At 32.3% G+C, this 19,587-nt stretch overlaps 2 protein-coding genes across 2 annotated transcripts; one reads left to right on the top strand and one right to left on the bottom strand.

Moving 5' to 3' along the window:
* The first annotated feature begins 131 nt into the window (after positions 1 to 131).
* LOC115971665 (cold-responsive protein kinase 1-like) lies at positions 132 to 5,975 on the top strand. Its single transcript, XM_031091670.1, has 6 exons — positions 132 to 153; positions 2,768 to 2,895; positions 3,363 to 3,576; positions 3,851 to 4,082; positions 4,777 to 4,927; positions 5,635 to 5,975. Exons 1-6 carry the CDS (start codon positions 132 to 134, stop codon positions 5,950 to 5,952), a joined length of 1,065 nt encoding a protein of 354 aa, XP_030947530.1. The 3' UTR covers positions 5,953 to 5,975.
* On the bottom strand, positions 4,550 to 18,846 carry LOC115971664 (pectin acetylesterase 8-like). The gene is made up of 18 exons (XM_031091669.1): positions 18,626 to 18,846; positions 18,422 to 18,504; positions 17,896 to 18,025; positions 17,841 to 17,845; positions 17,697 to 17,795; positions 17,505 to 17,591; positions 17,301 to 17,425; positions 17,127 to 17,187; positions 16,845 to 16,898; positions 16,682 to 16,759; positions 15,569 to 15,674; positions 15,222 to 15,367; positions 14,931 to 15,056; positions 11,733 to 11,853; positions 9,155 to 9,274; positions 7,771 to 7,885; positions 7,503 to 7,611; positions 4,550 to 4,952 (listed from the first exon to the last, which is right to left on the bottom strand). Exons 1-17 carry the CDS (start codon positions 18,753 to 18,755, stop codon positions 7,527 to 7,529), a joined length of 1,671 nt encoding a protein of 556 aa, XP_030947529.1. The 5' UTR covers positions 18,756 to 18,846; the 3' UTR covers positions 4,550 to 4,952; positions 7,503 to 7,526.
* Positions 18,847 to 19,587: the final 741 nt, after the last annotated feature.

Genomic DNA, 19,587 nt, shown 5'->3' with positions numbered 1-19,587 from the left:
GAGGACTAGAGGACAGTTTGCTGCACAAAGGCCACAAAAAATGAATTCAATGGGTGGAAAGAGGAAAGAGTAAAGACAAGAAATGAATGAAGCTAGTGGGTACGCATGCTAGCATTGGGAAACTATCAAAAATGCGGAAGGAAGTGATTAGAGGTAAACCAATGTGGATTTTGACAATCATATTTAGCCTATCAATCAATTTGGTTTTGTAGGAAGGTGTTGGAATCGTAGTTATAAATTAACAATTTGCTTGATGATTGTTGACCTAAGTAATTTAGTTAAAAGGGTAAATTCTACTAACATACCTTGAAGTTTAGGCTAATACCAACTAGGTCTAAAACTTTGCAAAACTGGTCAATTTAGTCTCTAAAGTCAACTTAGTCCATAAACAGTGTTATTTTTTCTCAACTGTTTTAGGGGCTAAGTTGGCTTTAGGAACCAAACTGATTAGTTTTTAAAAATCTTGGTCCTAATTGATATTAGCCCAAACCTCAAGATATATTAGCCCAAACCTCAAGATATGTTAATGAAATTTACCATAGTTATAAATAAAGAGAAAAACAACAAAAATAGTTTTATCTGAATTCAACCATGCCAACATCCTCGAGGGTGGCAACTATTTTTTTCATGTAATCAAAAAACTAGGGTTTTGATTCTCGGTCAAAACCTTAACTTATATATATATATATATATATAGAGAGAGAGAGAGAGAGAGAGAGAGAGAGAGAGAGAGAGAGAGAGAGAGAGAGAGAGAGAGAGAGAGAGTCAACACCTTAACTTAGTACTTTGAAATTTCCAATATATCTTTATTGAACACATGGTACGACCTTTTCAACCTATTATCCGTTGCTCCACTCATTACCCATTTCACCTGTAAATAAGTCTAGTCCTATAAACTTGTCTATAACTTTGTCTCAATTTTGTTACGTGGTAACTTGTGAGTGGTAAAATCATGGATCCACATAAACCCACTATTTTATTTTCACAACTCACAAGTTGCTACGCAATAAAGTTGTGAAAAAGTTTGTGACACTAAACTTACTCTTCTGTCATATGGAACCTCTATATACTAGCTATCAATATTACATTCTCATTCAAAATATGAGCCCTACTCTCTCACACAATTCCTTTTTATTTTGATTACCTTTTTTTTAACAATATCCTATTATATTTTCTAACTCGCTAGTGCCTTTTCCTCAACCCTTCTGTCTTCAAATCAGAGTCGATTGCAAAACATATTCTGATTTCAAAAAACATTTGTAGTTTTTTTCTGTAAACTTGGGTCCCTACTATGATGCCATCTATTTCAATATTTAAAGAAACTTAAAATTTTAACATTCAAAATTCTTCGGTAATTGTTTTTATAATATTTGGACAATATTTAATCCAAAAAAATATAAGCGAATGAGTTTGATTAGACATAACAATATTATAGTAATCTCTAGTATCATGTGAGGGTTTCTACTATTTTGTAAGGAATAATCTAGACTCAAGCATTCTTTTTTAATTTTATTTTTAATTTCTACATCATGTATGATTACACATAGGAACCAACCATACCTTTTTACCACGCAACTGAATCATTAATTAATCTATAAAATGATTCAATTAGGTCCTTGCCCTAATCTATGTGTTTACGTGCCATCTGATTAGGCACATTCATATTGGAAAATGTCTACATTAGTCCTTTAAATTTGTCCCCTTTTTCATCTAAGTCCTAAAAGTTTAAAAGTAGCAACTGAATCCTTAATTAATCTAAAATTATTTAATTAGATCCTTACCCTAGCTAGACGTTTATGTGCCATTTGATTCTAAAAAATTTTATATATCTTTTTAGAGCATCATTAGACTAGTTCAAAAAATTCAAATAAATTGGGAGGGTCAAAGTTAAAATTTTGAATGTCCAAATTATTGAAAACGGGTCCTCTACTAGAATAATTTTAGGGACACACCCATTCTCACACTCAATTTCACAATTTGTTGAAGTGTACGACTATGGTAGACACTCTACGTTCATTCATGTTTACATGGACTACAATTTTTTATCAATCACTTACAATCGCACAAATCATTAAGTTGTTAAATTGAGTGTGAGAATGTGTAGGTTTAGTAAAATAGTAGTCATGTAGCAATGATGAGCCTCCAACTTGCTCACATGGAATTATAGTTCAGTTAGTCAAGTAGCATAACAATTTTAATTCACCTAAGTTGTGCATGTATCTTATAAAATACCTAGACACTTTATTATTGTAAATAAGCTAGTCAGATGAAACATCATCATTAATATTATGGTAAGGACTAAATTGGACCATTTTAAATTAATCAGGATTGGATTGCTTTAAAAAAAAATTAAAAAAACTGAAAAATTGAGCCAACCTTAAGGATCAAATATAGTCTTTACCTTCTCTCAGAAATATATAAATATATATACATATATATTACCCTTATTTTTTTAACACCAACGTAGAAGCCAACCAACAAAATAGGATCCCCTCCATCCCTCTCCATTTCAAGTGAAATGAAAGAACCTATTTCAAAATTTATATTTTCTTTCTAATATATATATATATATATATATATATATATATATATATATTTTATGGGAATTCTTTCTAATATTTAATGGTGTATATGGTGCCATATCATTTAAATTTTTTTATAGTTTGGATACATACCTCCATTATAGTTTTAATCTTTCACCAATGATTTATCTATACAAGTTTACTACATATAACACTGATGGATTTCAACTATCTTTTTTTGACAGATGGCATATTAGGAGCATCTGAGTTGCGAGGCCCTATGAATTACAAGTATAATGTTTTGAAATCAGCTACAAAAAATTTTAGTGAAGAAAACAAATTAGGTGAAGGAGGCTTTGGTGAGGTATATAAGGTACGTAAGACTAAAGAAAAATATGAAATTTTAGAAAATATTACATGCACGTCGTGTATGATCATTTAATTTTTCAGTGAGCTTATGTCATTTTTATGAATTTAGGTAACCTAGTTGCCATTAAATCTATCATATTACGTACATTTCAATTAACTTAGCTAGTAACGAATAAGAAATTTAGAGTTTAGACCTCACCTACATAAAAAACTAATTAGTGTCTTAGACTTGATGATAAAGAGTAATCATCATGAAACGAACATCACAAATTGAATTTCTATGTGTGTGCGTGTATATACACGTATATAACTCAAAATATCAATCTCATCTATATGACTCTTTTTCTTGAAACTAGTTGACTACCATAACCATAGTATGTGCCATGTGAAATAGCTACTATTAATCATGTTTCGATAATGGACAATGCTTACATTAAGTTAATTCTCTGTTTTTATTACAACATCGAATAGGGTATTCTTAAGAATGGGAGAGTAGTTGCAGTGAAGAAGCTAGTCATAGGCCAATCCCGCAGAGAAAAGGCAGATTTCGAAAGTGAGGTCAAGCTTATAAGTAATGTTCATCACAGGAATCTTATTCGTCTTCTTGGATGCTGTAGCAAAGGACCAAAACTACTTCTCGTTTATGAATACATGGCAAACAACAGCCTTGACAAATGCTTATTTGGTAATCCAAGCCCATCTCTCCAATCTCAAGAAAACTTGAATGTTATTGTAAGAGAATAAGAACATTGTTATTCTAGGAGTTAACTATTATATAGGTTGGTGTCAATCTAGCTTATAAACCACAAAATTACACACCTTAGCACAATTTGTGTAATAAGTTCCCTTTTTCCTTCTTTCTCACCTTGAGGCTAAAGTTCACTTGTCAAAATTTATTTATTTACTTATGTATTTAATTAAAAAAATTCTGTTTGTGCATTTTTTTCCACGAGAAATAGGTGAAAGAAGGACCATTCTCAACTGGAAACAACGTAATGATATTATAGTTGGCACAGCTAGTGGTCTTGCTTATCTACATGAGCAATTCCATGTATGTATCATTCACAGAGATATAAAAACCAGCAATATTCTTCTTGATAACGACATGCAGCCCAAAATTGCAGATTTTGGGTTGGCAAGACTTTTGCCAGAGGATCAAAGTCATCTCAGCACCAATTTCGCAAGAACAATGTAAGTCAAAATAGTAACAACTAATTACCAAAAGAACAAAATTGTGACAATTTTTAGTTCAGAGTCCAAGGGAATTTGTAATTGTATTAGACAACATTTCTTACCGAGTTCATGTACATCTATAATTTTAGAACATTAATTCATTTTTGTAAAATACCCAATCATGGGAATTAAAAAGTAAAGAAAACCAAAAGGCAAAGTTTTTTTTTTTTTTTGGGGGGGGGGGGGGGGAATCAACATTGCAAAGGTGTTCCTAACACCAAATATATATATATATATATATATATATAAAATAAAATAAAAATGATGGTGCAAACGATTCTAAAGAGTAAATAATTGAAAATTTTCCAAAGTAGATTTCTGGATCACTTATTTAATCACATCTCATTAGTTTCATGAGGTTACTGGATGACACTAGCTAGCAGTCTGATATCAAGACATCATCAACATTAAAAAATCACCCAGGGAATATCAAATTAGATGGTTAATTGAAATTTGAGAATGTCAATATTATTTCAATATAAGGTTTTTAGTTTAACAAGTAGATTGATTTACATGTTACTACAAATGTAATCAACTGATGCAAGATATTTGTGCATGCGGATGGGGACCAATTGGTAGCAAAAGCTCCATTACGGCCTTTTTTGGTTCTGCAAAATATGTATTAATTAGATCTCATCTCATTACTCACCAGGGGATACACAGCACCAGAGTATGCAATCCAAGGTCAATTATCAGAGAAGGTTGATGCATACAGCTTTGGCGTTGTTGCCCTTGAAATTGTTAGTGGCCAAAAGATTACCGATGTGAATTTTGATGCTGACAGCGAATATCTACTTGAACGGGTATGTTCTCAAAGCTACATACCTCCTGTTAGCAATGTAGAACAATAAGAAATCGAGCCAATATGTATCAAGTGCATGTACACATTACTACTTAGTGCTCATTTTTTTTAATGAGAGTCAGTGGACACAACTTTGTTTGTACTTCTGCCACAATCTTGACATGTGCAAGTATGAATGGTGGGAAAAAGTGGTAGATCCATGTGTGATGTTGTAGAACTGTTTTTTAATTGGATAAAACTGGGCTCCAAATTAGTTTGGGGAGGGGAAACAACCCTTTTAACTTGTTAAGTGACCATTTATCTGTGCTTCTAATCATATATTCAAAAGTCTTATTATATAATGACATTACTAATATTGTGGCAACATCTCCAAAAGTTGTGATAATAAAGAGAGAATCGATGCGAGGCATAGTGATAAACTATAAGAATTACTAAATAATCGGTTAAAAGAGATTCCTCAAATAAATTTTAAAGAAAAGTTTGTCCTTTCCTAAGAGGAAATTACTCATTAATGTCTCATAATATTTTTACCAAAAAAGGGACAAACTGATATAAGGTAGCTGTTATGTGTTTATGTTACCTAAATTACAAGTGAGAAAAGGATACAATTTAAATAAATAGTTTTCACTAAAATTTCCTTTGGGACTAATAGAAGAAAGCTTAAACTTCCCATTTTACAAGTTGATTATGTTTTATAATATGACATAGGCCTGGAGACTGTATGTGAATGATATGCACTTGGAGTTGGTGGACGATAATTTAGCTCCAGATGAGTATAAAGCAGAAGATGTGAAGAAAATTATAGAGATAGGCCTCATGTGCACTCAAGCATCAGCTTCCTTGAGACCCACAATGTCTGAAGTCGTCGTTTTGCTCAAAAGCAAGGGCCCTCTGGAGCATAGCCCGCAAAATAGAACTGCCTTTGTTGATTCTGATACAAGAGTAGTCCATGGAGACACAACCACCTCCAACGGCTCCTCTAGTTCCAATGCCACTGCCTCCAACTCTCAGCTCTCTGGTCGTTGAGTTGTAAATGTGCAAAATTTTGATGTGACTAGTGAAAAATAAAGTCTATCAACATTACTATTCTGTTTGATTGATGACTTTTTTATTGAGCCACAGTTTAATTTTATGAGAATTAAGAAACTCTTACAATTTGATCTTATATGAATAAAGAAAATTATATTTGATTCAGGATTGTGAACATTAAGGATCCGTTTGGATTGAGCTTATTTTTGCTGAAACTGAAAACTGAAACTGAAAACACTGTAGCAAAATAATTTTTAAATGTGTAAATAGTATCGTGGGACCTATTTTTAATGAAAAAATTGCTGAAAAGTGAAATTTGTGGGTCCGTGAACAGTGTACGAATACACTGTTTACAATTGACTTGGTCAAATAATGCGGTTGAAAGAAAAAAAAAAAAAAAAAAAAAAAAAAAAGCTGGAAAACGCAACAATGCATTCAGCCACTTTCAGTGCAATCCAAACGCCCTCTAAATCAGGAACTGTAGCAAATCTAGTTTAGCAGCTAATAAATGTTAGTTGAGCTGGATCTTTGTACTATAGGAATTTTTTTTTTTTTTTTTTTTTTTTTTTTTTTTTTTTTTTTTTTTTTTTTTTAAGATAGGTAGATATTAGGGGAAAGCAAGATAAGGTTTGAACCACAGACATGGGGCACCACAAAATATGTCACTATCACTTGAACCCCATCTGTACTATAGATTGTAGGAGTAATATATATATATGCAAGTAATACCTAAACCTAATAGGACCAGACTCTATAGGTTTTTACTACAAAAACCAAACTAAATAACCATTACAACCTGCAAACAAAGCCCAATAACAAAATAAAACCCAAAATAAGACCCAATCGACCATAATTACAGCCCATGCTTACAATAGTTCATTTCTATAGTTAGGTTTTAGTTAATCGAATATAAAGAATGGGGACTTTCCTAAATGTTCGATTATTTGTTGACATAAATTGGTTAAAGAGTTAATGTGGCTCTATGTTTCTGCTTCCCTATCTGCATACAAAAAATCAAATCCACAAAAGTGCTAAATCAAGCCAAGCACAGGCCTGGCTAAGAATTGCCTAGACAAACTTACAAAAGTTCAACTGCTTGACTCAAGCTTGAGCCAAGCCAATGACCAAACCTAGGTCAAAACAGCATAGAACTCAGTTCAGCTTTGCTTGAAGTATCCCTACACATACCAAATACTAGGAAATTACCAAGGCATGGCTAGCACAATTGATTTGAGGGAGGGTATTCTATTACACTCTAAAACCTTCAAAACCCAAAAATATTCAACCTCTATATATAGCCTAACAAATCTGGTATTACAAGGCACCAACAAGTCAAGGAAAAAAAAACACCAAGAAAAACCATCCTACCAAACATGCTTTCTATGTATTGATTCATTCATTGTAGATAACCCCTGTATCAAATCATTTAATAAGCCTAATAAGATTGTGATAATGATGAGGATCACAGTGACAAGAAGAATAGAATTATTATATATAAATATAAAGGTAATAACAACAGGCAAATGGAACTGGAAATAACAACTTACAATCTACTATCGCTAGAACCAAGGTTAAAGATTTCTTCGACCTAATTGCCATGCAAACTGATCAACAGCCGCCATAGCACGAGATGCTGATCCAATAGAACCATCATACCTGCCAAAGAAGGGCGAAAGTAGGCAAAAAGGTTAAAACCCTTTGAAAAGTTATATCCACTTGTTCCCCATCCCATATCCCATTCAAATTTCCATCCTAATACCTAAATGTATTGAAAACATACATTAGCAAAATGCATTTAAGTGCATGCATACTTACAATGCAACCAAGAGGAATGCTGCTGTTTGCATGATAATAGCACCTTCACCAGCAGGTTTTGAAGTGTTCATGCACCTTGCACAGAACCAATTCTCATGAATTGAAGTGACCAAGTCTGTCATCAAATCCCATCCACCAAACTTTAAAAACAATAAAGCAGCTATATCATTATAATTAAGATGTATAAAGCTTTCTGAGACACATAGGTTCAATGCATAAAACCTATTTCATATGGATTGACATGATGTGATATGCCAAGCAAATTCACCATATAGCATAAAATGTTAGTCCCTAGCAATCTAGTGGCAACTGTTCCAAAACATGGTACAATATCCTCTATGCTTCAAATTTGATACATTCTTGGGAGGAGGCGGGCGGGGGAGGGGGAACAAGGATTTGAACCATGGACGTCTCAATTAGAAACACTAAAAAATGCTATTTGACAGAAATGTCATTGGCTCCTCCATGCTTCAAATCAATAGAACAATCATTAGAATTGTAAAAGCTTTACAATACATATAGGTTATGTTTAAAATGATTTAGTTCTACTAGGTTTTCTACAAAATGATAGTATCCTGGAACCCTGCAGTTGCTTACAGATTCCAGAACATATATTTTTCTTTACCATTTTTATTTATATAAGTAATAAACATGTTAAAAGAGTGCATAAAGGGTGCACAACCCTAGTAAACTAGAGGTATGCATGAGAAAATAAAAGAAGCTAACATCGAAAGTTTAGCAACTCAACAAAATCCAACATGGGAGAAAAAGTATAGCCATTAATGTTCTGAGGAACAAGAGATTGACATCTTGCCTGCACATTCATGTCCTTCAAAAAAAAATGCGGGAATTCCATTCACTCCAAATACACCGTATTTTAAATAATATTATGCTTATGCTTTCCCAATCAACCCTTCCAACAAGCTAACAGATGTACCACAGTATATGTTATTGTCCACATAATACCAAAAAGAGGATAAAAAAGGAGGGAAAGACCAGAGATCTCTGACTATGAGGCAATGAAGTACTAAATGATTCAGTCTTGCCATTCGTCTTGCACATACAGCACCAGACTACTATAATTAAATTTTGATTCCTCATATATCACCTGTCCAAATCTTTCCCAAAGCTGCAGTCCGCACTAAAACAGCAATTATAGGTGATTCTTTCACCTAACATATACTCCACCAAGAAAGAAAAAAAAAAAGAATTCGTCGTTTTTCCAGATCATAGTTTTTTTCTTACATGTTTTCTGTAATGAGAAATATTAATAAACCTCCACATTGTTTTTCCATTACATATTAAGCAAAATATATTAAAAATGAACTTGTTTTTCCAGAACATAGGCATTATAATTGCTGGTCACAGCCAAGGGATAACTTACACTGGTTTGGCCCAATAATGAAGGTCTCAGTTTGGAGTTTGTCACGCTTGATGAAATCCACAAATTGGCTCAATTCAATGGGATTTACTTTAATTCCTTCTTGTTTTGCACTGCAAGAATCTAGTCAACCATCAAATTCAGTACATCTAAACAAAATGAACTAAAAAACATGTAAGAGACATTTCTTGTGACTTACTCCTTGCATCCATCCCATTTTGTTAGTCCAGCATAGAAGATCCAAATTTTTATAGGGATTCTATTGTCTTTGACATAAATAGTTCTCATTTTCCAAAATTGCCATCCGAAAATTTACACTCAAATAAAGTAAACAAAAAAGGGTACTTTTTAGATAAAGTAACTGTTAGGAAAGTTATTAATAATCTGCCTGTTGACTTTTTGAATGGACAGTACATTGGGAAATCCCAAAATGAACAGTGAACAAACCATAAGTGGCAAAGGTCATTCGCAGAGCAAAAGGAAATTAAAAATAAAAATAAAAATAAAAACCTTATTCTTCCATTTAAGTATCACAGGTCATAACATAAAAAAGAAACAACATGTATAAATTATTTGGAAAGGCAAGGCAAAATACAAAAACATAGACATGCACACTTCATAATAGCTATGATGAATAGGGTGCAATCTATATCCAACAATCAAATTGACGTAGTTATTGATTTATTATTTCTTTAGAAAGAAATACATACAAAACATTAAAGGCTAATTCTAATAATTTATCCTTTGTGAGGGTGGGAGGGGAGGGGTGGGGTGGGGATGCCTTTTGGTCAAAGGACCATTAAATGTTTGCAATTACATTTTTTATTGATTTTAGTTTGAATTCAAGGATCTCTTGAGAAGAAGATAGTTTATGTTTCCAGAAACTATCAGAAGGCCCGTCAAGGGGAGATTGTCCCAGATTACTCACATCATTCTTGGCTACAGAAGGGGTTACCAGTGCTGTTAGAGGAGAGAAGTTACATATACACCTGGTGGGTCTTAAACCCAAAACCTTTGCCCTTAGAGCATTGGTAGTAGCTCACCAAAACTTTTCTCCCTATTTTAGGATAAGAACCTACTTTTCTTATTTTAGCTAACTATTTTTCTTTTTCACCCACATCAAATTCCCTATTTAGAATCGTACTTCATTTAAATATTATTTCCTCATTCATTTTTTATTATTTCCCTCTTTTTTCAAAACACCTACATTTCTTTATCACAGTGACCAAGACACAAAAACAATAAAATACTGATTTGGGGAATGAACAATGCTTCCTTAAATATTCACTGTAACAAAATCCTAAAACAAGGATGGATAGGAAGGCTGATGTGGGTTGTTTCTTGGGTGATTTTTGGTTTTGCTTACCTATATTGACCCCTTACCCTGTTTTAGGGAAGCTGCTACCAATGCTCTTATAAAAGGAGATGCCATTGGATTTATCACTCACGAGCTAAATGTTAGCAATTACTTGTGAGCTTAAAGCATTATTAGATGTGGAATTACACATTCTTTTTTCTTTTATAAGGTTATGATAAATGGATCACACACACACAAACAACATTGCTCTAGTTAGCATAAATCTTGAGTCGAAAATGAAGCTATCAGATGAATTTGCCAATTCAACACAAACCAGCACTTTACACTAACTCAACTCAAAGATTTAAGAGGCATGTGACATTAAAATTGTTGCAAAACAAAGGTTTTGCATGCTTCCTAAAATCTTTTTGACTTATTTGGCAAAAGGTTCAAAAGGGAAATTCAGCTAACTCACTTTTCTTTTCTTTTTTTTTTATTTTTTATTTTTTTCCAGAAAGTCTAGCTCACCCCCAAGAGGAAACTCACTCAAATATCAACTTTTACACATCTTCAAACTCCATTTCATTTCAGAAAAATTAGAACTAAATTAGGCACCACAAACCCAGAATTCCAAGGGATCTATCAAAAACTAACTGGACCTATATGATTAAGAATCCTAAAGGCTTCCTAAAATAAAACAACACAGCCAATATATGATGACTCTAAAGAAAACTCATAACTATGCATCATAGGTTCACATGAAAAGAGAGTGCCTCCGTCACCCCTTAAAGGTGAAAGCTTGTGTTCAAGTTTCACGATTCTTCATGAGGATCCTGTTTCAGAATTTTTTATGTGCATTGAGACGTCTTCCAAACCTATCTTCACATATTTCCTGAATTGATGAACTAACAATTCAAAAGTGAATTCAATCACACTTTAACAGGTACAAGATCCTTCACCTTGATAAAATGCATGAAAGTGAAATAAGGGAAAGGCAGGGACAATTAATGACTGCCTCAGTAAGACGAACTCATGGAATGCTATTAAGGGAGAGAAAATTTTCAAGATTTTTAGGATTCATGTGGCTATACATAAAAGTATACTCATTGACTCAAAGATCTGATGTAGTGTTCATTTTCATTTGTTAATAAAGTTCACTTATTACTTATCCCCAAAGAAAGAAGAAAGAAGCAATAATAGCAAATATTTCCTTAATTTTTACAAAAATAAAAGCAAAACCAAAACATAGTACATAGTAGTTGTGGTTTGTGGGGTTGAAATTACCAGAAGAAGAGGAGATATTGTTAGAAGCCCACTTGTCCCAAACTTTATGCACGAAACCCCATTCCATTTTTATTCTCAAAACGATCTCTCGGTACTGGTAGAAGTAGTTGTCTCTCTCAGGCTCTCAGGCGAGGCACAAGGTGTTTGATGCTGTTAAGGAAATGAACAATCAGGTTTGAATTTTATTAAGGTCTTTTCTGAAAAAATATAAAATCCTTATTGGGCCGCTTTTAGATGTGGCTGTGGGCCCAGAGGTGAATGCCAAATTTATTCCATACTAATTTTCATAAAATATTTTACAACTATTAAGATAAGTTGTAAATGATAGATGGTATAATAATCTAAATTATTGGTTGAAAACCCTAAGGCTAACGTCGAAATGGTTTTTCTCCAAAAAAAAAAAAAAAAACGTCAAAATGGTAATTTCACACACTTATGGCTAAAATGTCATTCTACGCTATAATGCAACTTTTATTTTATTTTATTACTTGATCATCTGGGGAGGAAGATTTAAATATCAAATTTCTTCGTTTGAAACATCAAGTGGTAGTGCCAATAAAGTTAAAAAGTTCTTGACCACTATTACGTAACTTAAGTTTGATTTAGGATGAAATTCATGCTAAATTTGGACCCTCAAAGGTAAATTGGTCATTTACTGCACAAAAATTGAAAACTTCATTCAAGAAAATACTAAAACTTGATTCTCATTGGTTGAAGAACGTCCTTCAAAAGGGCTAGAGGACACATGATAAATGTTAATTAATTTTAATTCATCTCTGAATAGAAATAATTCTTATTAATTTAGAGATTAATTTTCATTGGTCCAAAGTAAGAGAAAATTAAGCATAAAAGCATGTGATGAAACCTAAATGATAAATTAATTAACAGTTTGGAAGTATTATTAAATCATTATTTGTTTTCGTTAAATGACAAATTAACTAATCATTAAGCAAAATATTAAAGGTTAAAGAGCTTGAAGGAAAACCTACCATCTAGAACCTAACCAGCCAACTAATGTAAGGTCTGAATGAGTTGATCACACAGGGTCTTAGTATTTTCATTGATCTTGTTCTGAAATTGTTAAAATTTTGAACCAAATTACTATTCAATTAAAAAAAAACATGCAAAAAACAACAACAATCACATGCTTTCATACCGCCATTTCCATATCCATGAAGCTTTTTCTAGTGGTTCCTGTTGTAGATTCAAATCTAAACTGATCCAATTGCTCTTCGTATTTCTAAAACATAGCTTTTTTTTTTCAATTTCATTTTCAAAATGCTAGATGAAAGCATAGAAAAATTTTCTCTCTAAATTGCTAAAGTGAAAAAACAAAAAACCTTAAACCTAATTTCTTTCAAGTGCATAGCAAATTAGCTATGAATGATGTAGAAATTGTAATAGTTGAAGGACCTATAGGTTCTTTCCCACTCCAATACTGCAATTTGTGAAATCTATCTTTAATACACGACAATAGAGTTGCACTTTAACGATGAACAAACTCTAAAGAAAAAAAAGATTATATCAAACATTCTCTATCTCTATCACTCTTACTCATTTAAGTATGTAGATGGACCTCATAATTAGATTTGGAGTTGATGGATCTCCGAATTAGATTGGCATTTCTTTTTTATTTTAAATAATATCTTTTTTATTGTATTATCTTCTTTGATTTGATTTTTTTTTTCATTTATTTCTTTCCTAATTGTTTGGTGGTACATTTCTTATTAGAATAGCGATTACATTTATCTATGGTGTACATTGTGGATCATATCTCGATGGTATTTCCATCCTTTTAAATTCAATGGAAACATTTCCAGGATTATAGACCGCATGACATTATAGCTCACTACATCAATTTGGTATGTATGTATATGTATCAAAACATGTTTCGAGAGTTGAGTTAAGGGTTCCATTTAATGATCTTTTTCTTTAATAATTTGGAGTCAAAGGATTAATAATTAACATTAATCATTCTCTCATGTATGCAATTAATAATTATAAATATTCTACATCTCTTTTTTATAGAGAAAAAGAAGATGCATAAATACAAAGATAAAGAATCTCTTACAAATTAACTATAAGGACCATTCATGTCATTTATTACAAAATGGGCATCAATTATATTTACCACCTATATAGAATTGTCTAAAACAATATTACAAAAGGCTCATCTAACTTTCTGACTATATACACTTTCCTGTCAATAATAACTTTGAACAAAGCTACAATGCTACAAAAAATAAAAATAAAAATACAATGATGAATACTAATTACATTAGCAGCTAGCATTTGTTGATTACAAGAATTAGTCCACCATGCACAGTTGTCCGTTTACTAATTGCAAAAGGGTCTATGACGCTTCTCACAAACTTATCTTATCCTCTCTTCCCTTCTCCCTCCTTTTTTTTTTTTTTTTTTTTTTTTTTTTTTGTTGAGAGTTTGAGTTTATGCTTTGTAAAATCTCTCGTTCGCTAAGACACTTTGTATTTTAGATTGTATTTTAGATTGCACACATTGAGGTTGAGGATAAAGCTTCAAAGGATGGCAGGATTGGCATTAGGGAACTCAGGTTTTGAGCTGATAACTCTTTGTGATCTGCATCGTTATAATGCATGCCAATGCTGAATCAAGCCCTGAATCTTTTCTTTTCATTGATTTGGATGAAATTTATCATTAGACAACAAGGCCATTTGTATATGGGAGATGGATATAAAGGAAAAACATTATTTTCCAAATAAAAGATTCCTAAACATGTCCCTTGATACACAATCACAAAAATTATCATGAAGCTACTAAAAACAAGGAAATAAAATTATAAAACCTAAAACTCTAAAAATTTTAAAAAGAATAATAAAAATCTTCCAATAATGACTATTGAGTTCACATCTCATCCAACGTGAAATTGTTTATTATACACATATAGATGCTCAGAGTAGAATTCCTTTGCAATATGATATTGATGCTCATAATAGAATCAACATTGAATGTATCAAAAAAAAAAAAAAAAATTCTTGATTAAGTGTTGAATACATAAGCAATGGGGAAAGACACCTAGCACACCATTTGGTGCAGTGGTGCCTTTTTCTTATTTTGAAGACTTGATAAATCATTAATTTTATTTTCCTTATTTCTTATCAAAGCTTATTTTACCTATAACTATCATTCATATAAATGATAAATTTTGACATTAATCTATAGTTCTGGGTGTTCTTGTAAAACGGTAACAAGGTTGTGGCAAGTGGGGTTGCAAGGATAAGGGCAATCTATCTTTTGGAAGGGCCTTCGGTCATAATACCAGTCTCCAACAGCCTTTGCAATTGTCTGTAGAATTGTTTTTCATACAAAAAAATGGAATGAGTTACTCCACAGCAAAAAAGGGAAATCAACAATGAAAGGTAAAAAAGAATATGAAGAAAAATGTGATAGTAAAATAATTGATAAAATAATAGAAGAAGAAGAAATATTGAAGATAAAGTTGCTTCTTACTGTTTTAGCCAGCAATGGAGAATCATCAAATAACCATGTCTCCTGCAATTCGGTTTGGCAGTGGTCATAGCAAGAGTCGATAAATAGTCCCTTAGATGAAGAGTTGCCAGTGTTTTCCAATGCTTTTAAGAAGTCAAGCCTAAAACCTGAAAATAGACATCAAGATAATACGCCAAATTTCCAGAAGCCAGTTCTTATCATTACCAATCTTGTTCCTTGATATATAGCAATGGTATTCTATATACTTGAAGAACTCTATTCTTGAAGACAAGATGATGTTGTTGAAAATCTATGCTTGCCTCCTTGAAAAATTGTTCAAGGATAAGAAAGAGGCTTTAGGTATTCACCTTGCATGGTTTGAATTTGATCGTCCGAGCACTTCTTTATATTACGTCTGCAATTATGCCAGGTGCCATGAGGATCAACTATAGTTGGTACCAAAATGTTTTTAATCTGAAAGAAAACAATGAGTATAGTACAGCTCTTAGAGGAATGAAAGGGATTAATTTTGAAATGAAAGTAGATACTAAAAATAATAATTTCATTTATAGATATGTCTTACCATTTGTCATCAGTATGGGCAAAAAATTTGTGAAGTAGAATAATCACAAAAAAATAAAAAAGAAAGTAGACGTCAAATAATCACATGATGCTTTTCCATCATATTTTTCTTGAATTTATTTATTTATTAATTTTTTGTTTTTTCTATTCATTTGTCAGAGAAAGCTTCACAAAAGCTTTTTCCAAAAACAGAATATAAGGTTTGGAGGGGAAAAATATTGAATGAAACATCCCAGTTACCAAAAAAAAAAAGAGACAAATCCCAAAATACACAGTCACATCAAGTGAGTGAAGGTGGTAAACCATTCTTCAAAGCACCAAGGCCTTGGCTCAGGTGGGGAAATGAGTGTGGTGGATTGGGGTTGGCCTTAGGTTCCAATTTCACTAAAAATCAGATTAACTTAAATTAGATTTTTAAAATGAAAACGAATTACCATTACATCAAGCAAAATGCCTCAGTCCAAAGGAAGATATTTGAAGTTGCTTCTCAAAGTTTAAACTATGTCAGTAATGTTGCTTAAGAAGTTATGATGTTATATATCGTCTAAGATGAAGGGACTTAGGGAGGCAATACCAATTTTATCCTTCTTTTAATTATTTATGGATGAGAAATGGAGTGGTCTCCATATATCAGAACCATCTCATGTTAAATGCAAATAAGTTCAAAAGCAAGTGAGATACCAATTCTTGAAGACATTCATACTTCTTAAACCAAGCTAGTGGCCAGTTTTCTATTTTTCAGTTTATACATTTATTTTACCTTCAAGGATAAGGAGCTATCCTATGTATATATTAAAAGGAAAGTTTAAAAGATTTCTTGCAAGCAGAGGATAGTAACACATCAAATTGAAAATAAATTCAAGAAATTGTAACTTTGTCATGGAATACAATGAGCTTACCTGCCATGAATCATAGGCTGCATTTACAAAAATTATTGGTGTTTTAATTTCATGTGCCACATTTTGGGGAAAGAAACACTACAAAACAATTGAGAAATGTTGGTAACGGTGAAGAGGAAATGGTGAACTGTGAAACTAATAATACCACAATAGACACACTTACCAACTCTGGTTTTATTTTTGAAGTGCATGATGAAGGCAAATTCTTTGCTGAACCCTACACACCGAAAGAAAGATTTACATTAAGAATCAGGTATTGCTTATTTCTTTTTTTGGTGGAGAATAGGTATTAATTTTTAAAATTGAATGAAAGCTTGAAAAAATGGATAAATTCTATTGTCTTGTTGGACATAAAAAAGAGACTTGAATAAGTGAGCAACTAAAAAAACAACTGCAATATAAATTGCCAATTCATACAAGGGAGAGAGAGAGGTTTGAATAATACATGCGTTGCAACCACTTGACTGTAGAATTCTTCAATGTGTCGTGCTCCGGAAATATCTTTCCTGTTAGACAATGCTAGGTGCTAATTACATGAATGTGTAACTACTAACTACACCAACTCTAAAAACTGTTTGTGATATGAAGTCAAGATAGAAGAACAAATATATGAGCTTACACATTGATGAAGTAACCAGCATCTGATAGGCATTTAACTTTAGCACCGCTAGGTATGAGAGCTCGGAAGCTATCACAATGCAAAATAGAAGCCAATCCACCAGCCGAACTACCAGAGAGAAAAGCCTGACAAGTTGTAGGCAGGGTGAGGATTACAGGAGGGGGAAAAAAAACAAATGATAATAAGGATATACATATACCATACATTTTTTGCATCTTTCATTCCTTTTGATAATAGGTCCTCAATTACTGCAGGCCAAATTCTTGCTCCTCTGAAGTGAAGATTAGTAGCCTGATCAAATTATTATTATTAATTAAAACCCACCAAGAAAAAGGAAAAATACACTGGAATCAGGTCGTCCCCTGAAATTAAAAATTGAAATTCCAATTAACTTACTGGATCGACTGCTTCTACATCACCAGTAAATGATGCCCCATCACAGTATCTAATCTTAATTCTGTTCCAGTTGTAAAGTCTGGATATTTTAGACAGATTCTATTAATTTCATTAAAAGGCAAGACTCAGGAGAACAGAGGTGACACAAGCTGAAAAAAGCATGAAAGATTAACTAAAACAATAAACAATTAAGTCATACCAGGATTATAATTTTGGACTCTACTCAGAATCCCAGTGAAAGCAACTGCCTTGTCCATATGCTTAGATGAACCTAAACGAGTTTCTGAACGATTAAGACAGAGGGTGACATTGTTGCACCATCCACCTCCCTAAGAACCAGAACAAAAGTAACATACAGATAACATCAAGATATTAAAAAATTAAGTTTATTCTTTTTTTATTTTATTTGCAACTTAATAATTTTACTAATTAAAGCTGTTAAAGCCTTCAAGAACTAGATTTGAAAGAAATTTTTAGCATTTATATGTCATAACATGTGATCAAAATTACAATATTTAGCCTTTTCTAATTCTTTTCATAAAAGCTGAAGAGTAATATTTATTATTACTATTTGGCATTAGAAAAATTTCTTTAGTATTAATACCCATTTCTTTTCTTTTTCTTTTTCTTTTTTCCATGTAGGCAATCTGTTCAAGGATTTATTATGGCATTGTTTCTTTAGTTGGTAAAGAAATGGCTAAACAGGATGTGACAAAAGGACAAACCTCTATGTGAACCAACCAATTGTTAATTCCTGCACCGAATCCCTTATCCCAGTGATAAGCTGGCGGACTTCCATCCAGACAAACTGCTCCATATGTCTAATTTCAGAACATATTGAAACAAAGATTTGAAAGAATGTATTGTTTTTGAAAAGAAAAGAATTTAGGTCTAATTTTGATCAGTTTATCTTGCAAGAGATTTCTTACCAGCTCCTTTTGCCACCGCATCCTCAACAATTGTAATTGATACATTAGCACCTTCTGTTTTGAGCATTACTAGTGCCCATACTAGAAGAAACAACCATTGGATTAATCTTGTCCCAGCCATTCTGCGCATATCAAAATTTAGTGATCAAAATGCAGAAAATATTGAAGAAAACTAAGATAACACAGAGGAGAAAACAGATCAGATCACTGCTTTCAGAATTTTCCATTTAGTATAAGTAAATTGATCAACAAGCAGCTTAATGACTTTTTCCCATACATAATTTCCAAATAGGTAATAGAATCAAAATCCCTTAGTAAATTGATAAACTAGTTTGATATGAAGCATTCATAAAATAATAATAAAATCTCGATCCCGTCCTCCTCCTTTTCTTTTGCTCGGAAATCATAAAATCTACAATATGATTATCAAGATAAATCAACTTTAACTCTAAAGATATGATATCATTGGTGAAAAATACTTACTTGAGTTATTTGACAAAACCTTAACCCAATTGCGTCAAAGCTGGGATGGATATGATAAGACAGGCTTATGAGCAAATATTTTATTACGCTTATATCAATTGAAATTCCCAAAATGTAAAAGCCCAGATAGATAAAAACATGTGATAAATAAATTACACATTAAAAAAATAAAATAAATAAAGAAACAGAGGATAGGATAAAATCGCACATCATTGTTATCAATAGTAAAAATATAGATTGGCATATGATTCTCAGACCAAAGATCAAGACTTAGTTGCCCATATCAAAAACCTGCAATTAGTCAATTACTGGTACCTGAATTTTGATCAAATACCCGCTATTCCCATCAACAGGAAAAAAAAATAGATTGATACATGAAACATGCAATCAATTAGTCAATTGCTTGACACATGCCTCTCACATCAAATACATGCAATCAATGGTATCTATCATATTTCATTATTTAGATTAAGAAATCA

The sequence above is a fragment of the Quercus lobata genome, chromosome 12, assembly GCF_001633185.2.
Source record: "Quercus lobata isolate SW786 chromosome 12, ValleyOak3.0 Primary Assembly, whole genome shotgun sequence".
Lineage (NCBI taxonomy): Eukaryota > Viridiplantae > Streptophyta > Magnoliopsida > Fagales > Fagaceae > Quercus > Quercus lobata.
This window is presented reverse-complemented; position numbering and strand designations above follow the sequence as displayed.

Bases quoted from the DNA above. Each gene is read 5' to 3' on its own strand.
- LOC115971665 (XM_031091670.1), top strand. From the start codon at position 132: ATGCGGAAGGAAGTGATTAGAG. The intron at 2,896-3,362 runs GTACGTAAGACT...AACATCGAATAG, and splicing joins GCTTTGGTGAGGTATATAAG to GGTATTCTTAAGAATGGGAG. The intron at 4,928-5,634 runs GTATGTTCTCAA...AATATGACATAG, and splicing joins GCGAATATCTACTTGAACGG to GCCTGGAGACTGTATGTGAA.
- LOC115971664 (XM_031091669.1), bottom strand. From the start codon at position 18,755: ATGCGCAGAATGGCTGGGACAAGATTAATCCAATGGTTGTTTCTTCTA. The intron at 16,899-17,126 runs GTATTATTCAAA...TTCGGTGTGTAG, and splicing joins GTCAAGTGGTTGCAACGCAT to GGTTCAGCAAAGAATTTGCC. The intron at 16,760-16,844 runs GTAAGTGTGTCT...ATTGTTTTGTAG, and splicing joins CAAAAATAAAACCAGAGTTG to TGTTTCTTTCCCCAAAATGT.